This window comes from Ovis canadensis, chromosome 9 (genome assembly GCF_042477335.2).
Source record: "Ovis canadensis isolate MfBH-ARS-UI-01 breed Bighorn chromosome 9, ARS-UI_OviCan_v2, whole genome shotgun sequence".
NCBI classification, from domain to species: Eukaryota; Metazoa; Chordata; class Mammalia; order Artiodactyla; family Bovidae; genus Ovis; species Ovis canadensis.
The window spans coordinates 33999504-34018921 of record NC_091253.1 but is presented as its reverse complement, the minus strand read 5'-3'; the positions used below and the strand labels follow the sequence as shown (position 1 = coordinate 34018921).

General features: G+C 48.3%; 1 protein-coding gene across 1 annotated transcript; it reads left to right on the top strand.

Annotated features, from left to right (window-relative positions):
* The first annotated feature begins 450 nt into the window (after window positions 1–450).
* On the top strand, window positions 451–19418 carry GSDMC (gasdermin C). Its single transcript, XM_069600335.1, has 13 exons — window positions 451–640; window positions 2417–2586; window positions 4160–4380; window positions 5404–5587; window positions 9250–9418; window positions 10600–10665; window positions 11281–11392; window positions 14770–14829; window positions 15300–15440; window positions 17039–17268; window positions 17586–17700; window positions 18380–18453; window positions 19098–19418. The coding sequence occupies exons 3-13, from the start codon at window positions 4164–4166 to the stop codon at window positions 19335–19337; spliced, it is 1608 nt and encodes a 535-aa protein (XP_069456436.1). The 5' UTR covers window positions 451–640; window positions 2417–2586; window positions 4160–4163; the 3' UTR covers window positions 19338–19418.

Here is a 19418-nt window from a genome sequence, read left to right as displayed (position 1 = left end):
TGGCTTCTTCGCCATCCAGCCGTTTTTCTCGTCTCAGATTACGGTAGGTAGAAAACCCTTGTAGAGAGGCAAGTTTCAGGGCTGGGGGGTTCTCTGCCCAGACCAAGGGCCCTGCTGAACACTGACTTCCATCTGGGGCCGACTGGACAGCCTGTGTATCTCCTGAACTCCCACCCACGGATGCTCTGAAGACCCAAGGGAGGCTCAGAACTATCACCCACTGCAGGGCCAGATAGAGGGCTGGGAATGGTAGAGATCCACGAGCAGCAGGAGAGGTGATGGTGGGCTTGGCAATTTGACCGGAAAGGCCTTGCTGAGCAGGGAGTTTTGAACAAAGACTTAAATGGTTATAAGATGGGAAGTGGACCATACAGCCATTGTGGGGGGAGATAGTCCAGGCACAGGAAGTGCTAAGACTCTAAAGGAGAAATACTTGGCGTGAAAGCGGAAGAGCAAGCGTGAGGATTCATCAGAGTGAGGACAAGCTGGTGCGGCCTATGCTTAGTCATTCTTACAGCTTGGTTTGGACTTGAAGTAGGATTGGCAGCTATGGAAGGGCTTGAGCTTGAGAGTAAAAAAAAAAAAAATCACTGCAACTTTTGAGAAGACGCCTGTGGTTGCTGTGTTGACAACAGACACGGTAAGAGCCAAAGTAGGAAGTCTGGTTGGGAGAGGATTACGTGGATGCAGGTGAGAGGTGATGGTCACCGGGCCAGAGTTCAGCACAGAAACTGATAGCAAGAGAGCAGATCAGAACCTGTGCGTCCCGGACTGGGACTTGAACCTGTGGTCTTTTAACAGATCACACGCCTGGCCTCGGGACTCAAGCTCAGGTTCTTCATGAAGAAGTCAGTGAGAAACAAATGACGGGTAAGACGTGGACTGATTAAGGGAGGAGCACACTCCACTCGCAGAGTGTGGGCCATCTCGTGTCGGTGGGTAATTTTGTAGGCTAATGAGGAGGAGAATTAGTCCACTTGTTTGGAGGGAAAGGCAGGGGATTTCCAGGAATTGTCCACCGCCCACTGGTTGACCTTTTACGGCCGGACTTGAAACTGCCATGGCCCCTGAGGGTGCGTCATTTAGCTTGCTGATCCCCTACAAGGAGCATATACTAAGGCTAGCGGCAGTCTCTTCCACCTCCTTGGACCTAGTCGGTCCTCACTGGTTCATGTCATGTCCTGTGGCTATGTCATTCTTTCAAATGTGCCCAGTCCCTTTCCTCCTGTTTCGGGTCCAGGCCTGCTGTGAAGGCAGAACCAACAGCGACAAAAAGAGGGGTTTGGCTAAGTGCCCACCCTGGCTTCCTAAACGTGACACTTGGAAAGAGTCGGGAAAGGTAATTCCAAGAGGGACTGTTCGGGCAATCCTGGCAAAGGAGTGAGGTAAGCACAGGGCGTTAAGGGAAAGTAGATGCTGAAGAGGCAAGAGGGCGAGGTGGAGGAACCATGAATCCTGGCAGACAGAGGGCAGCCGGCCTGCAAACTCAGCATAAACCACACACGCCCTTGGCCACAGACGTGCTCTCAGTGCACTTGTCAGGACACGCTTATTTCCATCTTCTTTACTTCACCAATCTTAAAATGGGTATTGTCCGTCTCCCCCGCACTAAAGGTAAATGTTTGGAGTCAGGCACTCTTTCTTTCTAACCTCTGTACCCCTAACACTGGAGTCCAGACAGTATGTAAGAAAATGTAGACCCAGAGACTAGAAATTGTAGCTGGCATGTAGCAGCTGTTTGCTGACTGAGTAGCTCAGCGAGGGAGGGCTTTGAGAAGCTCAGGTTGCCCCAGAAAAGATAGAGAAGAGAGAATGTGCGAGAGAGTAGAGACCAAGAAGCGAAATGGCAGAAACAGGCAAGACCTTGACCAGGAGAGGAGAAACAGGAATGGGAGAGACAGAGGCACAGGCGTGAGTCTGGAGGAGGAAGGAGGGGCTGAGAGGAAAGATCTTCGTGAAAACCTCTGAAAAGATGACTAATGGAGGATTCTCAAGAAACTAACCTGGGTTGTGCAATGCTCCTACCCCACCTCGCCCTCCTCTGATATCTTCAGTAAATCAGCACTGCTGACTCTTGGCCCTTCCTCGCTGTTCCAGGACTGCATTTTACATACAGCACCCTTAAGATAAAATGTGAGCCAGGTGTGTTATTACAGTCACAATGACTAATAAATGCATAAATCAAAGACGTTCAGCCAGTTCTCTTTGTGCTAGGGAAAAAGTATCACTTCCCAATATCTCTGTCCAGTCTGCTCCAAGACATCCTAGTAAACATAGAACCAAGTACTGCCTGATTCTACGCTGCAGACTTTTGGCTGATAAGAAGTTAAGAAGGTTAGATTCCATGATCCAGAATTCAGCTCTGGCCCTAGTCTCCTGGAAGAGAAGAGGGCCCATCGTATGCTTGTTTTTCCAGGACTTTGCATTGGAAATTGAGTCAGAGACTTACTGGTGGAGAGAAATCAGTGAGTAGAGTCACGTGTATCTACTCTCTGAAGTTCGTCAAACTCGGCTTGACATTAGGAGGTCTGAAGCAACCCTACTCAACTGGAATCTTTTCTACAAGGCAAAACAATACACAATCTGGTAAGTTCTATTTGGAGACTCAGGGGATGAACAAGAAGAGAAGATATTATACTCTGGCCAGAGACAGAAATGTTCAGGGTAGATTTGTGAAATGAACAGAGGTGCATTTGTTTGGGTTTTTCAGATGGTAAAGAATCCTCCTGCAGTTCGGGAGACCTGGGTTCGATCTCTGAGTCGGGAAGACCCCCTGGGGGAGGGCATGGCAACCCACTCCAGTATTCTTGCCTGGAGAATCCCATGGACAGAGGAGCCTGGCGGGCTGTAGTCTGTGGGGTCACAAAGAGCCAGACACAACTGAGCACACACACGCATCCTTACTACACTGGTAGTAAGTGATAAGTAAGTCCTACACCAGGAAGCGGTAACCGGTTTCAGTTACCACTTCAGTTCAGTTCAGTCGCTCAGCCGTGTCCAACTCTTTGTGACCCCATGAATCGCAGCACTCCAGGCCTCCCTATCCATCACCAACTCCCGGAGTTCACTCAGACTCATGTCCATCGAGTCAGTGATGCCATCCAGCCATCTCATCCTCTGTCGTCCCCTTCTCCTCCTGCCCCCAATCCCTCCCAGCATCAAAGTCTTTTCCAATGAGTCAACTCTTCGCACGGGGTGGCCAAAGTACTGGAGTTTCAGCTTCAGCATCATTCCTTCCAAAGAAATCCCAGGACTGATCTCCTTCAGAATGGACTGGTTGGATCCCCAATAATTCAAACACTTGAATCTCCAGGGCAGTTCTTGGCTCTGAGCTCCATCTACATTAGCGCCTTGGATTTACTTCCTTTTTGTGCTTTTTTATAAATCTGTTTAATCTTTTTTTCAGATTTATTGAGGTATGAATGACAAAAATTCTATATATTTAAGGTTTATAACTTGATATTTTGATATACATACATACAGTGTAAAATGGTCACCAAAATAAAGCTAATAAACATATCCACCACCTCACATGGGCTTCCCTGGTGGCTCAGACTGTAAAGAATCTGCCTGCAATGCAGGAGACCCAGGTTCGATGCCTGGATTGGGAAGATCCCCTGGAGAAGGGAATGGCAACCCACTCCAGTACTCTTGCCTGGAGAACTCCATGGACAGAGGAGCCTGGTGGGCTACAAGCCATGGGGTCGCAAAGAGTCGGACACAACTGAGCATCTAATACTTTCTACTTTCACCACCTTCCATATTCCCTTTAGTGTGTGTGTGACGAGAACACTTAAGATACATCCTCAGCATATTTCAAGTATACAATACTGTTAACTATATAGCCACCATTCTGCACATTAGATCGCCACGTTTTTTTCATCCAGTATAACTGAAACTTTGAACATTTTGACCAATATCACCCCATTTCCAGCCCCCCAACCCCTGGACACCATCATACTCTCTGCTTCTTCCACGAGTTTAGCTATTTAAAATTCACATACAAATAAGATTTTGTAGTAGTTGCCCTTCTGTGTCTGGTTTAAGACCTAAATTCATCTCCTATCATGTCCATTCCTTTGGGGAAAAACATCAAGGATCTATCAGAGGTTGCCCCCTTTCTCCCAAATGAAATTTGTACTCCCCTCTGCTCTCCTAGCATCATGCCCTCCCTGTTTGGGCGTACTAGCAAGAATTTGGTCAAAGAGCTTGGCGACAAAGACTTCAGGCCCATCCAAAACCCGCTGAGTGCCAACAAATTCTATCAGCTGAAGCTACTGTGGAAGAAGAGGAGGACCCTCTCTCAGTTCTGGGAACGACCCGATGTTCCAGTTGACTGCACCCTCACAGACATCCTGGAGCCAAGCCCTTCAGTCCCAGGTAGTGTCAACCAGGGGTGAGGGAGGTAAGGAGTGAAACACAAGGGTGCTCACAGTCGAGCAGCCAAGAAACCCCTGAGACACCTGCACAGGTGGATACCAAACCAGCCTTGTCTCAAGGCACAGGGCAAGGAGCCACGCTTCTTTGAGAATCTAATTATCTGGACCCAGGCACATTTTTAGCACGCTGAATCCTTACAGCAGCCTCTGAAGTTGGGATTAATAGGTCCATTTGCATAAGAATAAATGGAAACTTACTTCCCTGGTGGCTCAGGGAGTAAAAGCAGCTGCCTGCAATGCGGGAGACCCGGGTTCAATCCCTGGGTGGGGAAGATCCCCTGGAGAAGGAAATGGCAACCCATTCCAGTACTCTTGCCATGGAAAATCCCAAGGATGGAGCTATAGTCCATGGGGTCTCAAAGAGTCAGACACAACTGAGCGACTTCAGTTTCACTTTCAAGTTGAAACTTACAAAATACCTTGTTCAGTTACACACCTAGGAGGTGGTAGAACTGGAATCCAAATCAGGTCTGCCTGGCTCTAAACCCCAAACATTTTCTGTTCAGTGTGCTGCCCCATGGGGCTGATGCAGTGCCTGGAGAGATGGTGCTCGGGCTCTCCTGGATCTGCGTGCAAGTGACATCATCCCTTCTTGGAATCAGGACATCAGTCCCTTGCTATCCAACCCCTGGGGAGATGTATTGTTTGTCCTCAGCAGTAATTTACATTTAAGACTTTAACTGATCAGCTGGCTTCTCCACTGAGATTTACATGAGTAAGAGGGATGGGATAGGGACTTCCCTGGTGGTCCAGAGGTCAGACTCTGCACTTCCACTGTAGAGAACTCGAGTTCAATCCCTGATGGGGAAAGTAAGATCCCATGGGGAGTGGCTTAGTAAATAAAAATTCAAATTTTTTTAAAGAGGATTAGGATAAAAAGAGGACTCGGTTATTCTATTTCCCACACCGGCTGTTCCAGAGTGAATTCTTGGCTAAAACTAAGGTCATCTTTTTCTATCCCCAGTGCCTGTAATGACAGAAAAATTCGTCTTCATTGACAAAATGGTCTGGAAGGGGGCAGCTGAGGTGGATGTGACTGCTGGGCTAGAAGTGTGTGTGTCTGGGAAGGCTAACCAGTCCTATGAATGCTCCCTGGAGGTTCAGTCTGTTACCATCTCACCATGCGACTGGGAAGACCTCCAGAAGAGGTGAGGCCAAGGGGGAGGAAGAACGGGTGAGGGAGCCCCAAGGGCTCTCCTCATGGGCAAGGAGGCGTCTAGCAGAGCTTGTTGCTGAGGTTCAGAAGGAAGAAAATGACATCCCGTATCATGTGCTCCTCTTAGATATTCATGCATTCACTCATTCATGAAACTAATGGTCATTATCTTATACACACTTATTAAAACAGTAGTTACCCATTACTGTGCTATTACGTGCTGGGCATTGAATAATAACAAGATATATATATCTTTGCCCTATCTTGAGAAAACTGTATGCAGGTCAGGAAGCAACAGTTAGAACTGGACATGGAACAACAAACTGGTTCCAAATAGGAAAAGGAGTACGTCAAGGCTGTATATTGTCACCCTGTTTATTTAACTTATATGCAGAGTACATCATTTAAGAAATGCTGGGCTGGAGGAAGCACAAGCTGGAATCAAGATTGCCGGAGCAAATATCAATAACCTCAGATATGCAGGTGACACCACCCTTATGACAGAAAGTGAAGAATTAAAGAGCCTCTTGATGAAGGTGAAAGAGGAGAGTGAAAAACTTGGCTTAAAGCTCAACATTCAGAAAACTAAGATCATGGCATCTGGTCCCATCACTTCATGGCAAATAGATGGTGAAACACTGGAAACAGTGGTTGACTTTATTTTGGGAGGCTCCAAAATCACTGCAGATGGTGATTGCAGCCATGAAATTAAAAGACACTTACTCCTTGGAAGAAAAGTTATGTCCAACCTAGACAGCATATTCAAAAGCAGAGACATTACTTTGCCAACAAAGGTCTGTCTAGTCAGGCTATGGTTTTTCCAGTGGTCATGTATGGATGTGAGAGTTGGACTATAAAGAAAACTGAGCACTAAAGAATTGATGCTTTTGAACTGTGGTATTGGAGAAGACTCTTGAGAGTCCCTTGGACTGCAAGAAGATCCAACCAGTCCAACCTAGAGGAAATCAGTCCTGGGTGTTCATTGGAAGGACTGATGTTAAAGCTGAAACTCCAATATTTTGGCCACCTGATGCAAAGAGTTGACTCATTGGAAAAAGACCCTGATGTTGGGAAAGATTGAAGGCAGGAGGAGAAGGAGAAGACAGAGGATGGAATAGTTAGATGGCATCACCGACTCGATGGACATGAGTTTGAGTAAACTCTGGGAGTTGGTGATGGACAGGGAGGCCTGGCAAGCTGCGGTTCACAGGGTCGCAAAGAGTCAGACACGACTGAGCAACTGAACTGAACTGAAAGCCACTTTTAATTAGTGTAGACAGGCAAAGGACAGGGAGTGAGGAAATAATCAATAAAAAATAAATTAATAAAAGATTAATTTAAATGAGACAAAGACTCTGAGACTGTTTAATTAAACTCTGCAAGTATACTGTGATTTAATTTACCTCCATGCATATAGGCAAAGATGGATAGCCAATGAATCTCTAAGAACTTAACAAAGAACTTAAGTCTTTACACCTTTTAAAAACTGAGATGCCAGTTTAAATAGATTTTTATGACGGCAACAAATGTGGAAGCCTATGTTAAGGAAGCAACTAGAAACTCAACAGAAGTTACTTTGACAGGGCATTGCCCAATTTCTGTCTTCCTTGTGTCTTGCCAGCCCTTATTGGAAATAGCATCTGCAAAGACTGTCTTGCAGGAAAATATCTGGGTTTCTGGAACTAAGAGAATAAAAACCATTTTTCTCCTTGATGAATAAAGAGAAAATTTCTAGAATAAATTGTATCAGCTAGTTTCAAGTAAGATAAGTAAGTCTGAGATCAAAGCTTTAAATATATAAAGGCAGTTAGATTTTTAATAAATGGAATGTGGAGGATGCAATGTGTTTCAGCTACAAAGGTAATCACAGTTTGTGATGGGGGCTCACATCTTGTCTTGTGAAGGTAAGACAAGAAGAAGCAACAGAGAATGCCTGGAGGGAGGGTAGTCTGTTTAGGTCTCGGAGGGGCTGAGTTGAGTTCAGACCTAAAGAAAAAAAGAAGCAAGCAAGAGCAGGATGAAAGGGATCTAGAGTAGGGGTTAAAGGCAATGAGGCAGGGCAGAGGTGGGTATTGTCAAGATGCTGGAGGGGGGAGGCTGCAGCTTAGCCAACCAAGATGAAGGTGATGGAAAATGAGGCTCAGGAAGTAAGTAGATATCAGATAACACAGCCCTTAGACACCAGATAAGCAGCTTGAGAGCAGAGTGAAGAAATTGAGTTGAAATTCAACATTAAAAAAAAAACTAAGATCATGGCATCCGATCCTACCACTTCATGGCAAAAAGAAGTGGGGGGAGTGGAAACAGTGACAGATTTTCCTGGGCTCCAAAATCACTGCAGACAGAGACTGCAGCCATGAAATTAAAAGACGACTGCTTCTTAGAAGGAATTCGATGACAAACCTAGACAGTGTATTCAAAAGCAGAGACATCACTTTGCCAAAAAAGTTCATCTAGTCAAAGCTATGGTTTTCCAGTAGTCACATATGGATGTAAGAGTCGAACCATAAAGAAGGCTGAGTGCTGAAGAATTGATGCTTTCGAATTGTTGTGCTAGAGAAGACTCTTGAGAGTCTCTTCTACTACAAGATCAAACCAGTCAATCCTAAAGGAAATCAACTGTGAATATTCATCAGAAGGACTCTTGCTGAAGCTCCAATATTTTGACCACCTGATGAGAAGAGCTAGCTCATTGGAAAAGACCCTGATGCTGGGACAGATTGAAGGCAGAAGGAGAAGGGGGCGGCAGAGGATGAGATGGTTAGAGAGCATCACCGACTCAATGAACAAGAATTTGAGCAAACTTCGGGAGACAGTGGAGTACAGAAGAGCCCAGCAAGCTGTAGATCATGGGATCTCAAAGAGTCAGACATGACTTAGCAACTGAAAAATAAGTGGCTTGAACTGCACTCCAAGGGCCATGGGAAAGCTCAGCCCTGGATCCTCAGTGACCCCCTCCACTGAAAAGCAACCCAGGAGTTTCTCAGGCTTCCACACGGCCGGTATCCAGGGCACCACCCCTAGCAGGGGCCTTGAGTAGAATCAGAGATGAGTCTCAGAAATGAAATGGAGATGAAATTTGTCTTCAGGACTTCACACTGCTCGCATCTCCCACCCAAACTTACATCTTCAAGCCAGGCCTACCCACCTACCAAGGATGTTCAATCCATAAACACCTACCCATACTAGTCAAGAAAAAAAATCATCCAAAATCCTCCCAGCATCATCATACTTTACCTGTGTGCTCCACATCCCACCCTGACTATGTCTCTGGACAAGGGTGGGTGTGGAGGTCCCCAGGTTTGACAGCCGGATCTCCTAAGGACTGTTCTTCACCATCTAGACTTGTCTACTTCTGGATCTTCTGGTCAGTGGCCCTAGAGCTGGAGATCTATAAACTGCCCTCTAAAAGCAATAACATAATTTTGGAAAGCCTTAGGAAGGTGGCTTGCATACTCACACCCATCCCTCCATAAGAGAAGGGGGCCTCTCCATCATGCATGCCAGAGACATCCTTCTTAGCCTATGCGCCAGAACCTTCCCACCGTTTAGGGCTCCACACAGGCTCTGCACACTTCAGGTCCTAAGGAGAGGAGAAACCTGAGAAGCCATCTCTTTCGCACTCTGACCCTCCTCCTCCTTTATGTCCGCTAGGAAAGTGTTGGATCAAGAGCCGTCATTTCTGAAGGAGTGCAGGACCAGAGGGGACAACCTGTATGTGGTAACAGAGGCTGTGAAACTGATCAACAGAACAGTCCTGCAGGACAGCAGCAGTGTGAATGCCACGGGCAAATTCTCTGTCCCTTGGAGTTTTTATGCCAAGGTATCGTGTTGTCCTGAAGTGGGGTAGGGCCCCAAGAGCACAGCCAGCCCAGCGTCACTTCCCAGGGACCCTGGGCCCTCTTAGGACCTGTTTCCAGGGGCTGGGGTGAGTGGGGTCATTACTCCCCACTTCTCATGTGCTGAGGAAGCCTGACCCCTGACCTGAGAGTCCATCTAACATCCCCCCTTTAGTATTTCAGTACATGGGATTATTCCATAGTGATAAAACGGGCAATAGATTTAATTATTTGGGATTATATTTTGCTTTGGGCAAATGATAGATCCTTGAAATTACTAAAGTGTAGTCGCTGTACTATATTCCTGTGTGGTTTGCTAGAGGAAACAAGGAATTATTGTTTAGTCGCTAACTCACGTCCAGCTCTGAGACCTATGGACTGACTGTAGCCCACCAGGCTCCTCTGTCCATAAGATTTCTCAGGCTAGAATACTGGAGTGGGTCACCATTTCCTTCTCCAGGGGATCTTCACAATCCAGTCAGGGATCGAATTTGTGTTTCTTACATTGCAGGCGGGTTCTTTATCACTGAGCCGCCTGAGAAGCCCAAGGAATCATTAACACGAAACAAAACTTTGGCAGTTCAAACACCGTAAATACTGTGATACCTGAAGCAGAAAGTTTATAGATTCAGAGTTAAATACATTCAAGCACATATGATGTACACAACTCACTCATGATGGCCAATTATAATCTTTCAAAATTGACTTAGACAAATTAATATATCAAATATGTATGCAATATCAGCTAGGATTTGCGGAGATAAAGAAATTGTGTGTGTGTGATAACGTGTTTTCTATGCAATATACTGTGTGTAAGTTGTCCTCATTTAAGAGATTTAGGAACTAAAAAGGGGGGGAAAAAGCCTGAAATTAGCTTTCCCCAAATCGGTTAATTTGTCCTGGGAGAGGCCAGATCCCACCTGCATCATTTGATTCCAAAGAAACCTGAAATAAATAAAACATGACTCCAATCTGAAGGACATTTTGATGTTCAGCTTTGGGTTTCCATCTGCTTGGGCTGGGCAACTGGACTTTGCGAGAATAGGAGAAAAACCCAGTATCCTTTCACATAGCACAACTGCTCACAGGGTCCAGCAAGGTTCTAAATATCAGCTCCTGGGCTGAGATGCTGTTAAAACAGCTTGCTTCTCACCCTGATTCACAGCCGCATCGGTTTTGCCTGGTACCGCCTGTGTTTCAATACATCAGAGCTCCCCATGGCCTTGGTCTACACTGGACTATCTCCTAGGAAATCAAGGGTAGCAGGCATCCTGGGGGATCAAAGCACAGAGCTGATTCTGGAGAGCCAGTGACTCATGAGGCTGCCTGAGGACATTGTGTGTGTTTCTGAGGAACAGCTCCCTGATCCAAAATAAAATAATAGCATCTACAAAGAGCTTATGATGATACATTTTTTTTATTGGCGTGTAATTGCTTTGCAATGCTGTGTTAGTTTCTGCTGTAAGTGAACTGGATTGGCCATGTGCACATATATCCCCTCCCCCGTGAGCCTCCCTCCCAGCCCCCCACCACCCCACTCATCCAGGTCATATGAGGATATATGTTAATCGGCGTCCGGGTCTCCTAGAATACAGGAATAGCTCCATGTGACGGTTAGTTTTGTGTGTTAGCTTGACTGGTCCACAGGGCGCCCATATACATGCAATAACAACATGACATTGAGAGACGTGAAGGTAAATACTGGACCAAAGAAGAAAAAACAACGGGTAACCAGAAATCAGGACCAGGATGGGGGGTGAGAGGGCAGGAGGCTGCTGGGTCCTCAGCTTGTGAGCTTTTAGAAGCTCATGCACACATGACCGTATTGCCTGGCTTCCCTCCCCAGAGCACAGGAGATGGGTCAGGTCTCAAAGTGAGAGAAAGGACGCTGACTCTGCCCCAGGGCACCGTGATGGCCTATAAGAGGAAGCAGCTGGTGTTCCGGGAGAATGGCAGAGGTGAGCAGGGCCTGAAAGGGGTGGGAGGAGTGGGAGACCGCCCAGAGGCCACCCTGGCTTCCCTCCCTGCTGGGGGAGGGGAGGAGCACGGTTTCTCAGCCTCCCACAGCCACCTCCAAGCCCGCAAGACCGAACCATGAGCACACGGAGACCCAGAGGCAGTGTCCCACGCAGAGACGGACACAAGGGGGCCCAACGCGGTGTGTCCTTAGCACCAGGCAAAGAGCAGCCCTGATCCCGACCAAGTCTATGTATTCAAGGCCCTGCCACTCTCGGCAGCTCACCTGGGGGAGCCGCAGAGCCCCGTAAGCCCAGGTAAAGCTCATAACACAGTGGCTCGTCAGAAACAGAACTGCAGATGTAAGGCCATTTTCTCCTCCAGGGCATCTTCCCAACCCAGGGATCGAACCCGGGTCTCCCGCATTGCAGGCAGATTCTCTACCATCTGAGCCTGAGCCACCAGGGACACCCCAACAACAGAACACAGGAATCTATCTATTACTATGTCTTTCCCTCACTAGCCTCAAAGTGCACAGCCCCCAATACACATACCCTCGCTTTGGGTTCTGACTGCACATCAGTGAACTAGTGTCATCAAACATCAACCACACACCCAGGAGGAATGGTGAGCACTGGGAACATGGGAACATAGCTCATCGTCCTTGGTGTCCCCTCTCTCAAATGCTGAGACCCAGCTAGAGGCCGTCCTGACATAGCTGAGGTCCAAGGGCAGAAGTTGCCCTCAACACACACACACACACACACACACACACACACGCCGTCCTGACACAGCTGAGGTCCAAGGGCAGAAGTTGCCCTCAACACACACACACACACACACACACACACACACACACACGCCGTCCTGACACAGCTGAGGTCCAAGGGCAGAAGTTGCCCTCAACACACACACACACACACACACACACACACACGCCGTCCTGACACAGCTGAGGTCCAAGGGCAGAAGTTGCCCTCAACACACACACACACACGCCATCCTGACACAGCTGAGGTCCAAGGGCAGAAGTTGCCCTCAACACACACACACACACACACACACACACACGCTGTCCTGACACAGCTGAAGTCCAAGGGGAGAGGATGCCCTCAATACTTGCACACGCACACACACCTATAGCACCCTCTCTGTAGCATCTCATCAAGGCCGGGTGCTGGCATCAGTCACCGCCTGTCGACAGCAGTAGAAAAGAATTGAGCTCTCCAGTCTCATGGGGTCAGAGGACCTCAGCTTCCAGAAAAATGGCCAGTCCTACTGAGAGCAGAGACAAAGACGGGATTCACGGCTAATTTAGAGAGAGACCAGAGACTGTGCAGAGGGCATCAGGAGATGGTAGTGTTATTAACAAGCATGAGGAATGACAGTGTTATTTATTTAGGAAGGGGTGAGAAGGAGCCTCATTTTCAAAAACATGATTACTAAGTGTTCAGTTCAGTTAAGTCGCTCAGTAGTGTCCGACTCTTTGTGACCCCATGAATCGCAGCACACCAGGCCTCCCTATCCATCACCAACTCCCAGAGTCCACCCAGACCCACATCCATTGTGTCCGTGATGCCATCCAGCCATCTCATCCTCTGTCATCCCATTTTCCTCCTGCCTTCAATCTTTCCTAGCATCAGGGTTTTCTCAAATGAGTCAGCTATTCACATCAGGTGGCCAAAGGATTGGAGTTTCAGCTTCAACATCAGTCCTTCCAATGAATACCCAGGGCTGATCTCCTTTAGAATGGACTGGTTGGATCTCCTTGCAGTCCAAGGGACTCTCAAGAGTCTTTTCCAACACCACAGTTCAAAAGCATCAATTCTTCTGCACTCAGCTTTCTTCACAGTCCAACTCTCACATCCATACATGACCACTGGAAAAACCATAGTCTTTACTAGATGGACCTTTGTTGGCAAAGTAATGTCTCTGCTTTTAAATATGCTATCTAGATTGATCATAACTTTCCTTCCAAGGAGTAAGCGTCTTTTAATTTCATGGCTGCAATCACCATCTGCAGTGATTTTGGAGCCTCCCAAAATAAAGTCAACCACTGTTTCCAATGTTTCCCCATCTATTTGCCATGAAGTGATGGGACCAGATGCCATGATCTTTGTTTTCTGAATGTTGAGCTTTAAGCCAACTTTTTCACTCTCCTCTTTCACTTTCATCAAGAGGCTTTTTAGTTCCTCTTCACTTTCTGCCATAAGGGTGGTGTCATCTGCATAGCTGAGGTATACTGATATTTCTCCCAGCAATCTTGATTCCAGCTTGTGCTTCCTCCAGTCCAGCGTTTCTCATGATGTACTCTGCATAGAAGTTAAATAAGCAGGGTGACAATATACAGCCTTGACGTACTCCTTTTCCTATTTGGAACCAGTTTGTTGTTCCATGTCCAGTTCTAACTGTTGCTTCCTGACCTACATACAGATTTCTCAAGAGGCAGGTCAGGTGGTCTGGTATTCCCATCTCTTTCAGAATTTTCCACAGTTTATTGTGATCCACACAGTCAAAGGCTTTGGCATAGTTAATAAAACAGAAGAAGCTGTTCTTCTGGAATTCTCTTGCTTTTTCTATGATCCATCGGATATTGGCAATTTGATCTCTGGTTCCTCTGCCTTTTCTAAAACCAGCTTGAACATCTGGAAGTTCACGGTTCACATATTGCTGAAACCTGGCTTGGAGAATCTTAAGCATTACTAGCATGTGAGATGAATGCAATTGTGCAGTAGTTTGAGCATTCTTCGGCATTGCCTTTCTTTGGGATTGGAATGAAAACTGACTTTTCCAGTCCTGTGGCCACTGCTGAGTTTCCCAAATTTGCTGGCATATTGAGTACAGCACTTTCACAGCATCATCTTTCAGGATTTGAAATAGCTCAACTGGAAGTCCATCACCTCCACTAGCTTTGTTCGTAGTGATGCTTCCTAAGCCCCACTTGACTTCACATTCCAGGATGTCTGGCTCTAGGTGAGTGATCACACCATCGTGATTATCCGGGTCATGAAGATCTTTTTTGTACAGTTCTTATGTGTATTCTTGCCACCTCTTCTTAATATCTTCTGCTTCTGTTAGGTCCCTACCATTTCTCTCCTTTATTGAGCCCATCTTTGCATAAAATGTTCCCTTGGTATCTCTAATTTTCTTGAAGAGATCTCTAGGTGTTAGCCGGTAGGAACCGAAGACAGCAGGACTCAGGAGAAAGAGGATCATCACAGCCCTGCCTGCAAGTCGTGCCCTGACCACGAGGGGGCGTGCGGGGCCTCTCTGCACCCTTCAGGCCAGAGGGTGAAGGGAGAGGGCTATGGGTGCAGGCATGTGAAAGGATTCAGCAGGAATACCTGGGCTCTCCTGACCTGGCTTCTTCCCCTTGCAGCCATTCTTCTCATCTCAGATGATGACAAGCGGAAAACCTTCCCAGAAGATGAGTTCCTGAGTTGGGCAGGGTCTGTGCCTAGACCTCAGTTTCAAGGCAGCAGCCACACAAGGCACTCAGTCCTACAGGAAAGACTCATCCAGCCAGGTCCTCCACCACCTCCTCATTTCTTCCCCTGCCCTTGACCCAGACACAGGCCCCTTGGCCCGGCAGACAGCCACCTCTCTCTTCTGAATCCTGAAGCAGAGTCCTGGGGGTAGGGGAGGGGGTGGCGGTACTTGCCAAGGTTCCCTGTCTCCAGGCATTGTGTCAGCTGAGAGGTGAGAAATAAGGGGGAACAGGGAGGAGTTAGAGAGGCTGGGAGGAGGAGGGAGAGGAGATAGGAGGGGAGAAAAAGCGCCTCAGCAAGAAACTGCAAGAGCTGCGGATGTCACTAGGTGAGTGAGTCATTTTAGAGCCAGGAAATTGGGATCGGACCCCTCCACCAGGAATAACCTGGGCTCTCCTGACCTGCCTTCTTCCCCATCCAGAAATTCTTTCCATCTCAGAGGATGACAAGCAGAAAGCCTTTTCCGAAGATGATGAGTTCCTCAGTGGGGCAGGTTCTCTGCCAAGCCCCCAGGCCCTGCTGAGCCCTGACCCTCTCTGGACGCTAATAAGAGCAGCGCAAGGTGTTTAGCCCAGGTGTTAATCTGCAATGCAGGCCCAGAAGAAAACTACCCTCCTTCCTCCATAGCCTGCTATCTTTTCTGTCTTTCACAAGCCATAGACCTTTGTGGCCACAGAGAAAGCCACTTATCTCCTTTGAATACCAAGACAGCTAATGGGGGTTTGTGTTTGTGTGTGTGTGTTGGGGGAGGGGAGGTTAACTCTTGGCGAATAAGCCCTTCTGCTTATCTTTCCAGAGAAATGGCCGATGCAATCAGGGATGGGTGAGTGGGTGATCTTACAGCCGGGAGAGTGGGCTCGGATCCCTCCCCGAAGCCTCCCATCACAACCCAAGTCCCATGTGCTTGCCTTTGCTGTCCTTACCCATGGCACTGGCTCTGGCGCCCTGGGCAAGGAGAAGGGGTGGACAGAAAGCGGGGGGTTCAGGGAAGTAAGGGGCAGAAGTTCAGAGAAACCGAGTGTCCTCACAGATGAACTCTTGGATGCGGAATTAAATTTCCCTTCTAGGCACCGTAAGACGTCTCATCCTCCCAATTGGTGAGTGTGTGTTTGCTGGGATTGGGGTGGGGTCCTAATGGCAAATACACGTCTGGAGATGGTCCCTGTCTTTGCCACCACTGCCCTGGGGCCTGGCCCTAGTTTCTGTGGAATGGGAAGGGTCTGGGAAGGCCAAGAAGGTGGAGGGATGGGCTGGAATGGGGGGAGGAAGAGGTTAAATAAAAGGAAGGGGGTGTTAGGAGGGCACGACCCTCTAAAACGTCTCAAGAGTAAACCTGGGGGATGAGAAAGGGAGATGATCCCCTGTGACTCTTTCCAGGAAGAATATAGGAACCCATTTGCCGAGGTCAGTATTTATGAAGAAGAAACCTGGGGCTTCCTGGGTGGAAAATGCAAAGCTAAGTACCCAAAAGGTGATGTGCATGAACTTACGAAACTGAGCTATACTTCCCAGTTGAGGCTTTGCACAGCCCCGCTCATTCACTCACTCACGGATGCATGCACACAACGAACCCTTGCTGAAAACTGTTCACGCAACAGGCATCATTCTGAGCAGTGGGGATGCAGCCACGGGCCAAACAGAAATTCCTGCCTCACTGGACTGCTCCCTCTTAGCAGACCATCTGGAGGCCACCTGAAGTCTCCTAGGAGAAGCAGAGAACCCCCAACACCATGCCTTGATTGTGTCTGCAGTCACAGATGATACAGGCAGTTACATGATGAGATAGATAATCTATGCGTGCCAGGTGCTACCCCCCCAAGCATTTTACTTAGTAAACACATGTAATCCACATAACATCCCACTCAACACATGTGGAAACTGGGCCCAGAGCACCTAGGATTCTCATCTCTAGAGCCCATCACAGGAATCCACGTTGTTCTAGACATGACCCAGAACTGAGCACTTGGTAATTTTCGTCCACTTCCTGTGACCTCTTTCCAGAATCTCCTTCTCACCTCCCAGCCTTCTACTCCCCCCACCCCTTATGCCCCCGGCCCCTTCTCAGCACTAGGACCGCCCACCTTTCTAGCCTATTATGATAGCTCCATCCTCAGAGTTCAAACACACCGTCCACAGAAATGCTTTTGGTTGGCAGATAAGTGGGATGGAGGTGCCCAGCTTATCACACCACAAACCTTCTAATCAAAGAATTGTCCCCCACTTTCTGGTTGATGTTGATGTTGAGGACATATTTCAAGTCCCTACAAAATGAGGTTTCCAGGGAAATGGAGGCAGTGGCCGAGCTCCCCACGGACATTCAAGATGCTCTTTTCCATACCATCCTGGCCAAGCTCAAGGACCAAGGGGCTCTGCAGGACCTCACAGACATGGTGAGAAGGGGGTCCCACTCTCCCTAAGGCTGATCAGAGCTCTGAAGGGGCAAGTCTAGGAAGTTGACAACTGAGATACCCAGGGAAGGAGGGCTGAGGAGGGGACCCCAGACACTGGCCCAGCACAGTGACCAGGTCCAGAGCGTGCAGCCCACGTGCTGCAGCTGCTTGGAATCTCCTAGTAAAGAGCCCTCCCCCTCCTGCCTGAGCTAATCACTTGTAAACTCAAAAGATACTGGCAGAATTGTACCACAATATCTATTGCTATTACTATTATTGTTGTTGTTGTCTTAACTACTTATACGGGTCTCCTCTAGCTGGATGGGAACCTCTGGATTCATACGGGCAGCTTCCTAAGTGAGATGCAGGAAGACTCAAGAAATGTGTGGCTTGAGTCAAAACATATCATTTACCTCCTTGAAGCCTTACTGGGTAAGAGGGACTTGAGGGAAATGTGGGAACATCATAAATTTGGCCTCTAGACCCGAAAGGAAGGGATTAGATGCCATCTGCCACCTCTCTAATGAGGGTGTCCCAGGTGGTGCTCATGGTAAAGAACCTGCCTGCCAGTGCAGGAGACATAAGAGATGTAGGTTTGAACCCTGGGTGGGGAAGATCCCCTGGAGGAGGGCATGGCAACTCCCTCCAGTATTCTTGTCTGGAGAATCCCATGGACAGAGGAGTGGGGAGGGCTACCGTTCATGGGTCACAAAGAGTTGGACATGACTGAAGCAACTTAGCACGCATGCACACACACCTCTCTAAAATCTTTATAATGACCTTCATCTCACATCATACATCTCTGCAAGGTCAGGAGAGCTCAGTGAGATAAATTTACCATAGGATATAGAACCAGCCCAGACCTAGAAAGACCAGCCCAAGTCCATCCAACCTATCACTGGGTGTGGACGATTCCAGGCTCCAGTCTGGACCGTGTTACAGAACATCCTGGAGACCATCCCAAGGGCAGGAGGGAACTTGACCTTCATGCCTAATGGGTTTTATTCCTCTGCCTCAGGGTTCTCCTCTCTTGGGGTCCCCTAGTTCACAGTGAGGTAAAAAGCACTGACTCCTCATTACTCTCTCTCCCCAAATGTCCCCTTGTCCCCAGTGCTGAGTGACATCCAACATGAGCTGCTGGCCTGGTCCATGGAGAAGAAGATCCTGCCCCAGCAGCAGGAGCTGGTGAGAAATCAACCCCCATGGGCCAGCGTCCTGGTCCAGCGTGAGGGAACCAGGGATAAGAATGATCCTGAGGAAAGAGAGGATCCTGCTGGCACTGGGGACAGAGCTGTGTGGCTCCTGGGAACTCCCTGGCTGCCTCTCCCTCTGGGGAGCAGGCCCAGGGGATGGGGTCCACCTCAGGAGGGTCTCCATCTCCATGGCAACCCCAGCAGAGGGTTCCCACAGTTCTAAAAGAACCACACAGGAATGCACGTTTGGGGGCTCATGCTTTTCTCATATGGTTACCATTTGCAAATTGTCTTCCTCCACATATATGTATATGTAAGTACCTGTGTGTACAGATGTACACACATACATGCACACATTGCAGATACACATATACACATGTAATTGCAGATAACACTATTTAGCAAGGTCGATGTTAGTATCACCATTTGGCAGCTGAGGAACCAAAGCTCAACAATTTTCAGAAACATAGCCAAGCTCACCCTGACCATGGGTCAGAATAGGATGAGAGCTCTGGGCCCCTTGACTCCATCACTCTCCTTCTCCCATGACCCTGAGAGGCCCTGGCTCCCAGGATAGAAGGTCTTGATTCCCAACCTCAAAGGCTGGCCTGCAACAGCTGACCCTGTTTCCTCCAGGTGAAGAGCATCCTGGAGCCCAACTTCCGGAACCTCTGGAACATTCCCTTCACCCTGGATCCCAAGCTCCTTGCCTTGCTTCAGGAAGAGGGGTTGGTCGTCACCTTTGGCCTGCTGCAGGAGTGCGGCCTGAGGGTGGCACCCGACAACCCCAAGGGGACTTGGGACCTGGAGGCCAAGAAACCCCTGTCTGCCTTGTACGGGTCCCTCTCGGTGCTGCAGCAACTGGCTGAGGCCTGAGCCCTCCCCAGGGGCGCTGAGTCCAGAGAGGCCTGGCTGCACCCTGGTCTAGCTGTGAGCATCCTCTGTGCACAGGGAACA

Coding starts and splice junctions, on each gene's coding strand:
- GSDMC (XM_069600335.1), top strand. CDS start 4,164: ATGCCCTCCCTGTTTGGGCGTACTAGCAAGAATTTGGTCAAAGAGCTT. Junction 11,393..14,769: donor GTTCCGGGAGAATGGCAGAG/GTGAGCAGGGCC, acceptor TTCCCCTTGCAG/CCATTCTTCTCATCTCAGAT. Junction 17,701..18,379: donor CCTCCTTGAAGCCTTACTGG/GTAAGAGGGACT, acceptor CCTTGTCCCCAG/TGCTGAGTGACATCCAACAT.